The 16543-nt window shown below is 44.1% G+C and overlaps 1 protein-coding gene across 3 annotated transcripts in view; it reads right to left on the bottom strand.

Annotated features, from left to right (window-relative positions):
* RFWD3 (ring finger and WD repeat domain 3) overlaps nucleotides 1-6959 on the bottom strand; it is a 42439-nt gene extending 35480 nt beyond the window's left edge. The window contains exons 1-2 of one of the 3 annotated variants that reach the window (XM_047836697.1): nucleotides 6803-6959; nucleotides 1717-2191 (exon numbers count right to left, since the gene is read on the bottom strand). In XM_047836697.1, coding sequence (XP_047692653.1) covers nucleotides 1717-2189 — 473 coding nt within the window. In that variant the 5' untranslated portion in view covers nucleotides 2190-2191; nucleotides 6803-6959. Of the gene's footprint in view, nucleotides 1-1716; nucleotides 2192-6378; nucleotides 6398-6802 lie in introns of those variants that run through there. The other 2 variants (XM_047836695.1, XM_047836696.1) reach the window with 2 other exon arrangements.
* Between the last annotated feature and the right edge of the window lie 9584 nt (nucleotides 6960-16543).

Below are 16543 nucleotides of genomic sequence, written 5' to 3'. Positions count from 1 at the left end.
AATACCACATTTACGTGGCTCCAGAATCCATGTTTTCTCCACGTAACTGCACAGTCCCTGGCCCCTTAGATGTATTTGCTTTGTACAGACAAACATACAGTTGTCAAAGAGCTCAACTAACATCCTTCAATATCTAGATTCTGTAACCCAGTTTCTGAACACAGAAGCAATTTTCTGATCAGAGTGTAGCTTCTGTGTATAAATACCTTTTAGGAGAATTATGCTAACAGTGCCAGCAAGAGAATCTGGTCTCTGTGGTATTTCCATTTGTCTCTGTAAATTGGCATCTGGTTTATAACCATCACTCTCCTGTGAGTTGGTAAGTGTACCCCACCCACCAAGAGCAATCAGCTCTGCCCCCAACTCCCCTCCCCCAAGCGAGTATGAACATCCAAGGCTGAGGAATACTGTGAGGCCTCCTGGCAGTCAGCCAGTTCCTGGGGACACCATTCTCAACTCTCAGCACACTTACTTTGAAAGGCTCCTCAAACAGCACTGCAAGGTGCCTCCCCTACGACACAAACATACGAAATCTTATTCTGCCTTCACAATCAGAATGGCACCTTACATAACAGTAGCATGCGTGTGAAACTCTTGTCGACACAAAACGAAGCACATCAACCCTGATGGGTCACATCCAGAAAAGACCAGGCTCCAGAGACTGGACCAGCTGTAAAAGAGCACCCTCCCCTTGCCCCAAATAGTAATCGCCAGAACCCAGGCAAAAGGATGCCGAATCCAGGATCAGAAGGCGCAATCCCAATTCCAGAGGTACCACAGTCAAAACACAAATGATTCCATCAGCTTCCTCATTTGTAAAACACGGTGAACAGGTGGCCTAGTTACTGCTTGTTAGTATCACCTCTTCATTTCCATAATGTAAGGAAAACACACGGATCTGACCGAAGCTTCCTCTGTCTGTCTGTATAGAAAACAAGTGAGATCAGGGTTCCAATACCAGCTCAACTCCATCCCTGCAGTGGCTATGAGACCCTGAACAAAACACTTTCTCAGGGTCCAAGTTTCCCTCACATATAAAATAAAGATCTTAAATTCAATCTACGTGAAATAAAGGGTTTCAAATAAAGGAGGAAGTTAAAAAACAGACAAGGCATAGACACCGGTTACTTTTCATAACGACCCTGTCAGGACCGGACAGCTAAGGTCTTCAAGAGGCAAGTTCAACCCAAAAACTATAAAAGAAAATTACTTTCAACTCCGCAACACACTCTCGGGTGAGGAGGGGTGGAATGTTTCCCCACTTAGCGAGATAAGCTCCAACTTTATTGACACCGTACTTTTCACAAGGCTTCTTTGAATCCAGCCCGCCTGTCTTCCAAAGTCTACTACCCCGTTACACAGAATGCCAATGAACAACGGATCCTGGGTAGCCGAAGTGTGGACTCAGGACTTAAAAAAGTACTTCTGCGACGTGCCAGCGATCTGAGGAAGAGCCACTTACTTCTCCAGAAGCCGCTGCCAACGAACCAGCACCTACTTTCCAAAGCACCTCAGTGTAACTGAGTCTCTCGGTTACTCTGTGAAGTGAATAAGGCAAGCGCTTTCATTTTCATCTAACTCCCGAGGAAACGGGGGTTCAGCAAGGCCACCTGACTTGCCAAAAGTCACAGTGGCAACCCTCGGCGCACTAGGGCCAGAATCGGCATTCGCAACTCCCAGGGCGGCACCGATCCCGAGACGGACACGAGTTTTTACCTGGCACGGTCAGTCCTCTGAGACGCTCCGGGTCTTGACCTGCGGGAGGCAGACCCCCTCGTCCTCCTGGCCCTCACTGGCCCCACGCCGTTGTCTGAAGGGGGCCTCAGGAACTCCAGCATGCCGTGAAGCCTCTGCAGCCCGCTGAGGAAGCTGTTCATCGACTCCAGTGACGACACTTGGACGGGGCGGTTAACACCAGGTCCCTGCCCGCGCTCCTCCGAAGCTCCCGGATGAACGTCCTCCACACCATCTTCTCCCAACCGCTCCACTTCCTCCGTCGGGTCAGCAGACACCCGCGGAGCAGGCTGGAGCGGGGGCGGCCCCCCGTGGCTGCCGGCCACTTCGGCAGGTAGAGGCTGGAGCGGGGACGGTCCCTCCTGGCTGCCGGCCACTTCGGCAGGGGCGGGCTGTTCTGCAGCATGATGCTCTAACTCCATCTCAAGACTATACTCCATTTCTTCATGAGCCATCACTGGGGAAGTAATGTTCATAAAAAGTATCAGCAAAGGAGAGAAAACATGCCAGGTAGCCGATATAATCACATCTAAGTCTTCTAGATGTTCTGTTTAAGATCATTCTCGGCAAAACTGAAAATCTTCAAGAGATTTTAGTTACTTATTTTAGGTCAGAAGGGTTCGGCCATCAACTTTTTCCCTCCGTAGCAAGTACTTATAAAACTAGCTTTCCGGCTTACCCTTTACAAATGTGAAGGCATGTGATCACAGTACTATCTTCTAAAGCAGAAACATCTAGGAAATAAGAGGGTTGAACTACTGTATCTGAAAGTAATTTCCCAGACCTCCTGCAGTTCTTTGTCATGACCTGAATACAGAGATTTACCAAAACAAATGCACAGAACGCTACATCTGATTTTAGTGGGCAATATTCATCTTTCACAGCACCAAGTTACAAAGGATAAACAGAAAAAGGACATTTTTACACTTGCAAAATTAAGTCAATACTAACTCAAAACAGAAATTTACCTAATTTTTCCAAAAAAGGCTGAGCAAACCTGATTTACTTCATCCTTGTCATTATTTTTGTTTTCCCTCTCTAATGCCATTTGTTAGCCCATTTAACAAATATTTATTCAGTGCCTGTCATGTCCCTTTCCTTATTTGGTTCTTGTCTCTAATTCCACTATGTTAATCCATTCAAGAAATATTAAGCACCTGTTAAGTAGTCAGATCCCCCATAGAGGCAATGACAGGATAAAACTGTGTAAAGGATAAAATTCTGTCACAGAGTTTACATTCTAGCAAACGCGAGAATAATCAAATAAATGTGGAAATTATACATGGTGATATTTGGTTTTGGGAGGAGTCGCGGATTACCATTTTAGATGCTCTTTCAGAAAGACTGAAAATTGAGCCCAGGCATGAAGGACTAAAAGAAGCTGGCCATAGGAAGAGCCAAAGAAGAGTTTCAGAAGGAAATCAGTACACAGCTCCCTGATGACCATGGGTTTGGTAAAACAGAAACCAGGCAGATGTAATGAACACAGTAATGAAGAGTGCAAGTATGGGATGAGGTTGATGAGGCCAAACACTAGCACTAAAAGCTTTGGTAAGGAGTTTCTTTTCTTTCTTTCTTTCTTTTTCTTTATTTGAAAGAGAGAGAGCGTGCACATGCACTAGCAGGGCAGAGTGGGAGAGAGAGAGAATGTCAAGCAGGCTCTATGGTCAGTATGGAGCCCGACACGGGGCTTGATCTCACAACCCTGGGAACATGACCTGAGCTGAAATCAACAGTCAAGAGTCACCCGGGCGCCCCAGGAGTTTCTTCTATGTTAGGAATGGACTGTAGGGGAGCAAGATTGCAAGTAAGCTAAGCTGTTTACAGACTACTTGTGGGAGTGCAAACTAGTGGTCCAGAAGCTTGGGCAAGAGTGGTAGCAGTGGAGATGGAAAGTAGTAGACAGCTATAAGAACTGTCAGCATAGACATGCCACTTAAAATCATAGATTAAACTACCTAAGAAGGAAAGGGAGAGAAGAAAAGTGGGCCAAGGATTCAAAACCGAGAGGTTAACATTAAAAGGATAAGTTACAGGACAAGAGCCCAGAACAAAGGCTGTGAAGGAGGAGAAAACCTGGTAGAGCATGGCATCTTGGTCTCGGAAGAATGTTTCAAGGAGGGAATGGTCAAGTGTGTCTAGCGCAGAAGAATGGTCACTAGATTTAACAATGTAGCGAGGACACATAACCTAGAAAAGAGCAGTTTCCGCACAGCGAGGGGGCCCGAGGCCACACTGGGGTGGGCCGAGTAAGTAGATGGAATACAATACACATGGTGGATGAAGCACACGTACCTTTTTCTAGTCATTCCTGAAAACCCATTAACATGACAACTCCCCCCAACTGCATTAGAGAAAGGATAAAGGATAAATCACAAAGACAAAGCAAATTCAAACAGGGCATGAGACAATGCAATTTTTGCTAGAACTGGTAACTTCTTAGTAGAGCTGAAAAGATGAAGCCCAAGTGACTGCAAAGAGGCGGTTACTGTGTGCTACAGAGAAGCAAGCGGACTCCCACCGAGGGGACTGCAGAAACCAGGCAACACAGAGGACAGTGTTGAACGTGGAGCTGAAGAACAGGACTGGTTGAAAGCCTGTCTCAAACGAACAAAAGCCAGCCAAACACACACCTCCTCCACCTCTGCTGTAGGAAGCTGGAGGCTTGTACTAGACAGGCTTAAGACCAGCATGGGTGACAGCAAAGCGGTGAAAATAAGCAGTTAAGTGCAAGTCTACAAACTGAACAGTGTGAGACTCTCCCAACTCTTCTCCTCACTTTTTCCCCCTGCACAAATCCGGGACACAATATTCTGGTTTATATAAGTCCTCTACTTAAAGCAGGAAATTAGAGGACTCTTCTCTAGGAAAAAAAAAAACAACAACCTAGAAATATTGACAGTTGTGAATCCCCAAGAAAATGGGTGAGGCTCTGTCCCTTTATCTAACAGTAAAAGCCTACTACCTGATAGCTTGACAGGGTTCAGCCACTCATATCAAGCTTCCAAACAGCCTCAAGGGGGAGGGCAGGGGCTCTCCTTAAAAAGGAACTAATAGCCAAGGACCAACTGACATTTTGAGTAAAGCCTCCAAAATGAGGGAGAGACCAGAGCAGACAAACAGAAAAAACTTGGAGGGCAGAAAGGAAATTAATGCAAGAAACTGTAAAAAACAAAACAAAAACCAAAAACATATACAAACAAAAACAAAACAAAACAAAAAACTCCTCAAACTTACAAGAAAAGAATGCCAGGGAGGAAAAAAGGACACATTGGAAAACAAGGAAGAGCTCTGGGAAATGAAAAATGACAGATGACAGCCAAAATAAAATATTTAATACAAGGATCGGAAAAAGTCGAGGAACTCTTTCAGAAAGTAGAATAAAAGATGGTCAAAAAAAGACAGTAATAAAATAAAAATGTTAAGCCAGGATATTTCATTACCTTTAGTCCTGGAAAGAGGACTCAGAAAGTGGAGAAGAAACTAAAACAGGTTATAGAGGAATCCACTATAATGCCATTTTTAGGATAATGAAAAACATGAAAAATCATGCTGCTATCTGGACTTATACAACTGTAGTACAAAACAAACCTGGGCATGAAAAATATCAAATTCAGGAAGAGAGTTCCGAGGTTCTCATGGGCTTCAACTCTATATATGTATGTATGTGTGTGTGTCTATATATATACCTTTTTTTATTTCTTAAAAAAGAAAAAGAAAAAAGGATGCAATTACAGCAAAGGGTTTGTTAGATCCAGATGGTGTGTGCACAGGTTTTTATTTTTTATTATTCTCCGTACATATCAGTATGATTAAATATTAGAAATGAAGTTTCTTCCCACCTTATGTCAGTTTTCATTTAAGAGCAACCAGTTTTCATTAGAACAGCAAAGCAGACAGCTGAATCCAACCGATTCATTACGGTATACACCGCAGCAACAAGTACACAGCAGGTGCTAAATACCTACTGAATTATCCACACACCTAGCGGCAGTCTGGAGCAAAGCTTCCCAACCACTGCGGGGAAATATACATCCTCCAGCCCAGGACTATGTCAGGAGTGACCAGGGCCAAAAAGCCACCCCAAGCCTTGAGCTGCCTTGTCCTGGACCTCGGCATGCCATACACATGCCATTTTCTATGTGTGGCGTTTAAGTGGACGCTTAAGACGTTAATTTCCCACTTGTCATCTTTCCAAACTTTGTTACTCAGATATAAGTCTGTAACAGGTGGGACGATGGCCGCCAATTACAGGATAAGGGGCCGAGGCATGCAGTCTAGCCTATGTGGTTCAAATCCCCGTACTACCTGTGGCACCTTTGGCCGGTTTCCTAGCCTCTCTGTTCAACTTGTTCATTTCTAAAACGGGGAATAAAAGTATTTACTTTTTATTTATTTACTGAGTAAATAGTATTTACTGAGCGCCTGGGTGGCTCAGTCGGTTGAGCGTCCGTCTTCGGCTCGGGTCATGATCTCACGGCTCCTAAGTTCGAGCCCCCCGACGGGCTCTGTGCCTGCACAGAGCCTGGAGTCCGCTTCGGATTCTGTGTCTCCCTCTTTCTCTACCCCCCCCCCCCATGCTCTGTCTCTCTCTCTCTCTCTCTCAAAAATAAACATTCAAAAAAATTTTTTGTAAGTATTTACGTCACAGTGTCGCTGCGAAATAAAGCTGGATAAAACCAAAGAACAGGTTCCTCCGTGAACTTGAAAGTTACGCAAGTAACGGGCGCCCAGCGGGAAAACAATTCTATTTGCACAAGAAGAGCTAGGGGCTCGGCACCCCGGATGGAGAACGGCCGGCGGCGGACTCTTCTCCTGCCTTTCCTGCCTTCACCCCCACCTCCGGCACCTCCCCGATCAAGCCAGAAAAAGCGTGGGTTCGGGGCCCTCAACCCCAACCGTTGGGGCCGCCCGGAGCCACCGAACCTCCCTATGCTGCCAGGTTCTGTGCCCGCCCGCAGCTCCCCTCGTGGGGGCGACCCCAGGCCCTGCAGCCAGGGATCCAGCCCGGGAAGTTATCCTGGAGCCAGGGGCCCAAGGCCTGGGTAAAGGCAAGTGCTCCCCTTACCTAAGGCCGGGGGGTACACTGCAGGGCTTGCAAAATCGCTGCGGTGGCGGCCGTTTCTTCGGAAGAACTCGCACACTTCGGGGGCAGCAGCTACTTCCTGAGCAGCTCAAGCTACCCGCCCGACTTGCGGGCGCAGCCTGCTCCTATTGGACAGCACTCCTAGACGGCAGCCAATACCCTCTCTTCTTCTTCCGTTGGTCTCCGCGGGCTGAAAAAGCGGCACTCTCATTGGCTGGTTCTTCATTGGCTTGTTCTTCGTAAACTGACTGCGCGAGGCCATGCGCAAGGGGTACTTGTACAATTGGTAGAAATCTTCGTCCGTCACCTTGTGCCCAGCCCACAAAGACTCCAGCAAGGGTTTCCCCGCTCTTTATTTGAACTTTCTGGCGGGAGAAAGTTGTAAAAAGATCCTTCGGATCTTTCTGGAGCCCGATCCGTGGGACAACCCAGCTCATGTATATCCTTTCGTGAGGTTGAAGAGCTCCTGAAAAAGAACTTGCTTACACCATCTCTTTAATCCCAAACCATTGCAATAAATTGCTTGCTAATAGTAGCAAACTATTGTAACTAGGTGACTATGGTCACATTATTTGACAACAAACATTTTTGGAGGAATCTTGCTTAAAGTCGAAATCTCACTTTTTAGAAGGAAGACCTAAAAATCTAAACCTCAGGCAGAGACTGCACATTGCCAAAATTTTATTTACTCAGCTGTCAATTTTCAGTGGAATTGGTGGCAGAGGAGAGCATAAATAATTGAAAGTCATGGCCAATCCAGTTTTCTCCTCTGAAACTGTTAACCAAAGTCAGTGTTAGCATTTGTATTTTTTTCGTTTCCTGCCGCCTAAGGGACCTGCTACTGAGCTGTAATAGCCTAGCTAATATGAGGAGAAAGAAACTTGCTTTTGTAAACAAACATAAATGAAAAACGTATGTACTCATATAAATCCTGCATGTTCAATGGAGCAAAATTAGAGGATGCAGAGAAGCAAAAAACATCCAGAGAAATCATTAACTTTGTTTAAAATCTTCATTTATCTAAATATATACATTTAGATATAGATGGGATAGTGTTTTAATCTTAAAATATATTTTTTGAATTGCTTGCCATGTTAATAAATACATAGGCACATTATTGAATACTGAGTGATTCTTTGAAAAATTTTTAAATAAAAATAAATAGGTGACATATCACGTGATAAAAAAATTGGACAACACAAAGAGCTATTTAGTGAAAAGTATACAGAATGTTTCTAAATGGTTCTGATATTCAGAGATCATAGACTTAAATGTAAATTCTAAAAACTATAAAACTTCTGCAAGAGAGCAGGAGAAAATATTCCTGACCTTGGGTTAGGTAAAGATTTTTTAGATATGACCCTCAAAAGCATGACTCATACGAGCAAAAACTGATCATTTGGATCCCATCAAAATTTAAAACTCTGCTCTCCAAAAGACATTGTTTGGAAAATGAAAAGATGAACTGCATACAGGTAGAAAAAATTTGCAAATCACGTATCTGATAAAGGATTTGTACCCACCATTTATAGAGAACCCTCAAAACTCAATAACTGGCAAAACAAAACAACCCAATTTACAATATGGGCACAAGATTTGAACAGACACTGGGCCAAAGAAGATGTATCGACAACAAGTTAAATGAAAGGATCCTCAACATCACTAGTCATTAAGGGAATGTAAATTAAAGGCTCAATGACATACCGCCATTATATAATTATTAGAATTGCCAAAATTAAAAATCCTGGCCATACCAAATGTTGGCTAGGATATAGAGGAACTGGAGCTACACTGCTAGTGGCATGGAAAATTCCACAACCCTTTTGGAAAACAGTTTGACAGTTTCTTAAAAAGTTAAATGTGATCTTATGATCACATATAATCCAGCAATTTGTTTTTAGGTTTGTACCCAACAGAAAGGAAAGCATATGGTCAAATAAAGACTTGTACGTGAAAGTTCGTAGCAGCCTTATTTCTCATAGCCAAAAGCAATAAACAATTCAAATTTTCATCAACAGGTGAATGGATAAAAAACGTGAAATCCATACAACGCAATTGTTTTCAACAGTCAGAAGGAATGAATTAGCAATACATGCAAGCACATGGATGAATCTCCAAATAATTATATTGAGTAAAAGAAAGCAAACTTTTACACACCAAATGATTTCAGGCACATAAAATCTTAAAATGGAAACTAATCTATAGTGGCAGACAGGAGGTCAGTGGTTGCCTAGGGGGAAAGGGGAGTAGAAGGCAGTGATTACAAAGGAGCATGAGGACGCTTTGGGAGTTGATGGGTATATTCATTATGTTGATTGCGGTGGTATATACATACATCAAAACTTATCAAATTACATTGGGGGGTCTGGGTGGCCCAGTTGGTTAAGCCTCCGACTTTGGCTCAGGTCATGATCTCCTGGTTTGTGGGTTCAAGCCCTGCATTGACTCTGTGCTGACAGCTTGGAGCCTAGAGCCTGCTTTGGATTCTTGTCTCTTCCTCTCTCTGCTCTTCCCCTGCTCACACTCTGTCTCTCCCTAAAAAATAAGTAAACATTAAAGAAAGTTTTAAAAACTTATCAAATCACACACTTTTAAGTATTATAGTTTATCGTATGATAATTCTACCTCAAAAATGCTGCTAAAAGTCAAGATTGTGGGGCAGGAGTGGATTGTATGGGCATAATGGAACTTTCTGGCATGATGATAATGTTTATTATCTTTTTTTAATTTTTTTTTCAACATTTATTTATTTTTTGGGGGACAGAGAGAGACAGAGCATGAACGGGGGAGGGGCAGAGAGAGAGGGAGACACAGAATCGGAAACAGGCTCCAGGCTCTGAGCCATCAGCCCAGAGCCCGACGCGGGGCTCGAACTCACGGACTGCGAGATCGTGACCTGGCTGAAGTTGGACGCTTAACCGACTGCGCCACCCAGGCGCCCTGATAATGTTTATTATCTTGATGGGGTTTGAGTTACTCATGTGTATACATTTGTGAAAACTCATCACATGGTATGTTTAATATTTGTGCATTTCACAACATCGAAAATTTACCTGCCCCCTGCCCCCAAAACGCATAAGCAAACATTAAACTCTAGTTCATGATAGAAATGCTGAACTGTTTAGAAATGAAGTGTACTGATGCCTGATATTTTCTTTTAAATGCATAAAAAATAAGGATGGATTAATGGGTATAAAGAGGCATGGTTATAGGGGTGTGTGATAAATATAGTACATCGTTAGTTGTAGAATTTAGGTGATGAGTACACAGGTGTTTGGAGTGTAACCCCACTGATTTTTTGGTGTATTTGAAAATTTTCATAAATAGTGTTGGAGAAAAAAATTAGGTACAAGGCCTTAGAGGATGTCCTGTGGAAGAGAGGGACCCAGGAGATTAAGTGTTGTAAGTTTCTTTTCTTTTTTTTTATGTTTTATTTCATTTTTGAGAGAGAGAGAGAGAGAGAGTGCAAGTGGAGCAGGGACAGAGAGAGAGAGGGAGGCACAGAATCCAAAGCAGGCTCTAGGCTCTGAGCTGTCAGCACAGAGCCCAATGCGGGGCTCGAACCCATGAACTGGGGGATCATGACCTGAGCCAAAGTCGGAGGCTTAATCGACTGAGCCACCCAGGTGCCCCTAAGTGTTGTAAGTTTCACAGTGAATCCACTTCTGCTGTGGGTCTGCCTGAGTATAAATAATTAATCTACAAGAAAGACTTCTCATTGTACCTCCTACAGCAAAGACAACAAGGGATTTTAAAGATGAAAATTGTAGTACCTGATAAACTCTAGAAAAGAATACTTTTAAATGTTCAGCCTGTCCATATTTATTCTTCTCCATTTTTTTATTTATAGAAAAAATATGTTCCAGGTTTTTAAAGAAACAAGAATAAGTAAACAGTAAAAAAAAAAAAAAAAAGAATTCAGCCATAATTTTATTCCTCAGAGATGATTACTAGACCATAAGCTCCAAATGTATTTTGTCTATTGTCTCCTCAGTGATTGGAACAATGCCCAGCGCATTTGCTATTGAATGACTTGGGATGAGTTCTGGCTGGGTGGGTGGGTGGGGGAACAACACGCAGAGGTAAGTGTTGGTGTATCCTAGGTAAAGCATACACCATGAGCAAAAGCGTAAAAATTCAGAACAAATGGCCACATGCAGGAGACACGGGTCTGAGTCCGTCAGGGTTTAAAATTGAGAGCTCTTAGGCTAACATACTGTGTCCTCTACAACACTAAAATAATTTTTAATAGATGCCAACTTTTAAAAATATGAAAAATTTACAGAAAAATATGAATTTTCAGCAACTTTTTTTTTTTTTTTTTTTTTTTGCATAACAGAAAGCTCTGGAAATATTAGAACCCCTTTCCTATGTGATAAAAATAGGCTGGAGCAGAGTAGAGGCTGTCCTTCTCTACAAAGTTCATCTGTTTGCTGAAGTCCCCTCCAGGCTCAACTTAACACATTTAGGTTCCCCTCCTAGACTCTTTAGGTAACCAGAGTTTGCAGTCTCTAGTAGGAGAGCTCTGGGATCTGATACTGGAAGTTAGGTTTGGGTCAGATATACAAGGCCACGGGTATCCACTGAAGAATTTGTACCGATTTCTCTGGGCAAGAGGAAGGATTGAACAGTGTTTGCTCAGTTACTACCCTTTATACTCTGTAGTAACTTTAGTGGAAACACTTCCCCATTCCAGGGATGCTCTCCTCTGTCTGGAGCTTTGTGGAAGGTCTGAGAGATGTGGATCTAGAATGGGAGGAGACATTCCCAGGGACGGAGATGGTGTGAAGAAACTATGGATAAGCAGCTAATAACATGGTGAGATAAAAATCCAAGGAGGAGAAATTATCCCAGGGATACTGGAAAATGAAAGGAAGGAAGGAAGGAAGGATGGAAGGAAGGATGGAAGGAAGAGAGAGAGGGAGGAAAAAAGAGAGAGAAGGAGAGAGGGGGGGAAGAGAGAGAGAAAGAATATAGGCTGGCGTAAAGTAATCTGCCTTCTGAACCTACTTTGGACTAAGTAGTGGCCTTAGGGCAGGGTTTCTGAATAACACTGATGTTTGGCTGGCTAATTCTTTGTTGTAGGGGGCTCTCCTGTGCACTGTAGGGTGCTAAGCAGTATCCGTCCACTAGATGCCAGTAGCATGCCCCACCCGCCGAATTGTGAAAACCAGCAATGTCTTAAGAGATTGCCAAATGTCCCCTGAGAAGCAAAACCACCCCTGGTTGTGATCCACAAAGGAAGTCTTTCACAAATGTGAAATAACACGTGTGGCTCATGCTCTTCAGACCGCAAAGAACCCCACCTTTAAGAGACAGCCACCTGGAGGGCTCACGTGCCTGGGAATCATCAAGGATCTCCCGCAACTGTGAAGGGCAGTCATCACCCAGTGGCTCCTAGTGCCGGTCCACAGATACTAGCTGGTAAATTTTAGAATCACAGCCTGGCATGGAAGCAATGACATGAGAGGTTTAAAAAATTGCTCTGGCGCTCACATACCTCTCTGGATGCTAATGGCTGGCATCAAAACTAGGGAAGAAACAAGAAACAAGAGCTTCCAGTGACCCCACTGACCAGTCCAGGCAATGCCCACTTTGAAGAATGGACCTCCCAGGACAGCATTGATGGGAATCTCTAGTCTATTGAAAGGGGTACCCTTCACACCGGTTACTTTCAAACGGGATCTTCCCAGTGACGATTTCCCAGAGGACAATTCCAAAGCCAAAAGAAAACCAAGAAACTGAACAATCATGCCCGGTTTCCCTTTTTCCATACCTCTCTATTTCCATAAAGCTCTGAATTTTCTCATTACCACCCAGTACCACTCAACAGAGTTGAGTTCTGAGGGTCCTCAGAAGTTTGACTTGGGCTTTCCCACTCGGTTCACTGAGTTAGAATCTTCACGAGAACATGGACATAGCTGTATATTTAAGCTTTTTTTTTTTTAACTTTTTAAAATTTATTTTTGAGACAGAGAGAGACAGAGCATGAACGGGGGAGGGGCAGAGAGAGAGGGAGACACAGAATCGGAAGCAGGCTCCAGGCTCTGAGCCATCAGCCCAGAGCCCCACGCGGGGCTCGAACTCACAGACTGAGAGATCATGACCTGAGCTGAAGTCGGAGGCTTAACCGGCTGAGCCACCCAAGCACCCCTGTATATTTAAGCTTTTATGGCATATTTATTATACACATTTTCCAGTATCTGAAGTGAGAAGTAGGGTGCAGAATTGACTCTCTTAGCCTTTTTTCTCCCAGTTTCTTAACTGATGGAAGTCTGTGATTTGCTCACTTGAAATCCTACAGGCTAGACACCAAGGCGACTTACAGACAGAACGAAATAGCACAATCTTGGGTGGGGGTGGGGGATAGAGGGCAGAGGGCTGGTGTTACACATGACTGTCAGGGAAAAACTACAGGACGTATTTCCACCGGTATCTTCTACCTGGGTGTCTACACTAGTAACATTATGGGTTCAACTTATTATTGGGCAGCAACCAAGAGAAACACAGAGAAGTTTCTTCTGTATAAAATGGGCAACGCAGATCACTCGAGATAATGGTTATAAAGCACCTGTAAAACTTGGTAAGTTGTAGTTGTCCTCGCATTCCTGTATTAGATATGGGGCTTTCTCAGTTGAGGACTCAACTCCACTAAGTGAGGCTGGACAGGGTGCACAGAGCCACCCTATGGCTTGCTTTCTCTCCGAAGCAGGCAAAGACAGAGGGTATTATGTAAAAGCGAAATAAGTCAGAGAAAGACAAATATCCTATGATTTCGCATGTGGAATTTAAGAAGCAAAACAGATGAACATAGGGGAAGGGAAGGAAAAATAAGATGGGATAAAAACAGAGAAGGAGGCAAACCATAAGAGACTCTTAAGTACAGAGAACAAACTAAGATCAAACTCAGGGGTGGGGGATGTGGGTGGGGGATGGGCTCCACAGGTGGTGGGCATCAAGGAGGGCACTTGCTGGGATGAGCACTGGGTGTTGTATGTAAGTGACGAATCACTAAAGTCTATACCAGAAACCAATACTATATGTTAACTAACTTGCATTTAAATTAAAAGAAAAGATGATGTGAAGAAACCAATTTTGCATCATGTTAATTAGAGTTTGTTGATTACTATAAAATTGAAAATTGCTGTTCTGCCTTCACTAAAAAAAATAAATAAATAAATAAATAAATAATCATGCCCCACGTCGGGCTCTGTGCTGACAGCTCAGGGCCCGGAAACTGCTTCGGATTCTGTGTCTCCCTCCCTCTCTCTACCCCTCCCCTGCTCACACTCTGCCTCTCTCTCTCTCAAAAATAAATAAGCGTTAAAAAAAATTAAAATTAAAAAAAGCAGCAGGTGAGAAAATGATATGGGGGCATCCCTCACCCTCTCTGGTCTATCCGACCCTATAGGATGGCCAGCCTGTGCCTTTGGATTTAATATGACAACTGTGAGTTACTCTGTTGGCCCTGCTTGTGACTTTAAAGAAGCCACAGCACAACTGATGTTCCCTTTGCTCCACGCACGCTGGCCATTAGTGCCATGCCTTAGTGCAGAGAACTGCCAGCCCCAAACCCAGCCAGACACCCAACTCTAGGGGCAAGGTCAGGAAAAGGAGTAGACGCTTAGATGGCTCATTCCCCTTTCACTCACATGTTTACTGAGCACTGACGTCCTCTGACATCTAGCGCCCCGCTGGATACCGGGGATGAAAGGCTGAGAAGCACATGTTTCAGTCCGGTGAGGACCACGAGAGTGGCACAGGCACGGTGTTTGAGAGCACTTATATCCCACTGGCGAGGGGGAAAGGCATCTGAAATTCAGGAAAGACCTATCTTGTGTTATTTAAGGGCTGTCCCAGGCACTTGCAAGGCTGGAAGAAAGTCATCTGTGGATGACAGAGAATATTCTTCTAGCATTTGGGAATTGTGGACATTGAGTTAACAAAACCCTTTCCTCTTCTGTAAAAGGATCTTTCAGTTAACTTAAAAAATTTTTTTTAATGTTTATTTATTTCTGAGAGAGAGAGAGAGAGAGAGAGAGAGAGAGACAGAGAGCATGACTGGGGGAGGGCAGAGAGGTAGACACAGAATCAAAAACAGGCTCCAGGCTCTAAGCTGTCCACATAGAGCCTGACGTGGGGCTCTATGAACTCATGAACCATGAGATCATGACCTGAGCTGAAGTCGGACGCTTAACCCACTGAGCCACCCAGGCACCCCTCAGTTAACTTTTTAGCTCCATTCCCCTGAGAACCTGATAAGGGCATGTGGTCATCTATGTGCCCAAATATTGCTGATGATTAAAGACCCCTGATTGGTAAATTGCTTATGAGCTAGGGGTGGGGAGGGTATGAGAACTATAAATGAGGGATGCTGGGCTCTGTGGCCACTCTTATTACTGACACACCCTTTGTGGTGACACCTGAAGATATGCCCATGGAGTTGTTACAAGAGAATATTGACTCCTGTGTGTCACAAGGCTTCTAAGCCTGGATGGCCCCACACCCCCCGGAGGGGAGCTTCTTTTGCTAGCACCTGGGGTGAGAGCAAAGAGAATATCTCCTGGATGACTGTGGGGACAGCTGCGGGGACTCCCACTGGAGAGACGGATTTGATGCTATCCTCTGCCAAGCCATGTATCTTGCATGCCATTACTCTCAATGCCAAGTGTGGCTTATGGTAGTCCCATGAGTCTGAATGCCTAGTTGGATCTAGGAAAATCCTTCTGCAGGGACACAGAAGTGGTGTCCAGGTGTCCAGGTATTTAAGTGGAAATGACTCTTAGCCTGTCCCTGCTAAGCAGGTGTGAGGGAAGATAGGCATCAGAACAGCAGGAAGGATTGAGCCTATCCTGTGGTGGGCGCACGGAAAACTGTCCAGGCAGGTGTAGAGGTGAGCCCAGTGCTAAGGTTAAGGCAGAGAAACAAGCAAGCACAGCCTTTCCGGGAAACATGTGTCCCTTTCCCAGCATTAGTGACACAGGTCGAAATCAGAGTCACCTGGAAGACTGTGCTCGCCATCACTTTGTAGCAGTCTGTCACCAGGAAGCTCGAGCTCTTGATGTTTCCGTGGGGTTCTGCAGGTGCTTCCAAATGGTGCTGTCTGACATGACCAAAAGCATTATATACCCACATCAGTTGTTTGACGGCTATGGACGGAGGGCGAGGGGCCCTGGGACAGGGACGGGAGGCTATAAAACTTTTAGGCACTTTCAACTACCCATAAGTGTCAAGGGTCTTCATAATTTTACATATAGAAATTTTACATATAGAAAACCCAAAGAATTCAAAAAATTCTTTTTACTAGAGCTAATAAATGAATTCAGGGGTACCTGGGTGGCTCAGTTGGTTAAGCTTCCGACTTCCGCTCAGGTCACGATCTCCCAGTTCACTAGTTCAAGTCCCATGTCAGGCTCTGTGCTGACATCTCAGAGCCTGAATCCTGCTTCAGATTCGTTGTCTCCTGCTTTCTCTGCCCCTCCCCCACTCACGCTCTGTCTCTCTCTAAAAAATAAATAAGCATTAAAAAAAGTAAAATAAATGAATTCACCAGAGTTGCATGATACAAGACTAACACATGAAAGTCAGCTGTGTTTCTATAAATCAGTAATGAAAAAGACATGAAGGAAATTAAGAAAACAATTCCATTTACAATAGCAGCCAAAAGAATAAAATATTTGGGAGTAAATGTGAGCAAGTGGGTGAAAAGACATGTACACTGAA

This window comes from Prionailurus viverrinus, chromosome E2 (assembly GCF_022837055.1).
Source record: "Prionailurus viverrinus isolate Anna chromosome E2, UM_Priviv_1.0, whole genome shotgun sequence".
In the NCBI taxonomy this organism is placed as follows: domain Eukaryota; kingdom Metazoa; phylum Chordata; class Mammalia; order Carnivora; family Felidae; genus Prionailurus; species Prionailurus viverrinus.
This window is presented reverse-complemented; position numbering and strand designations above follow the sequence as displayed.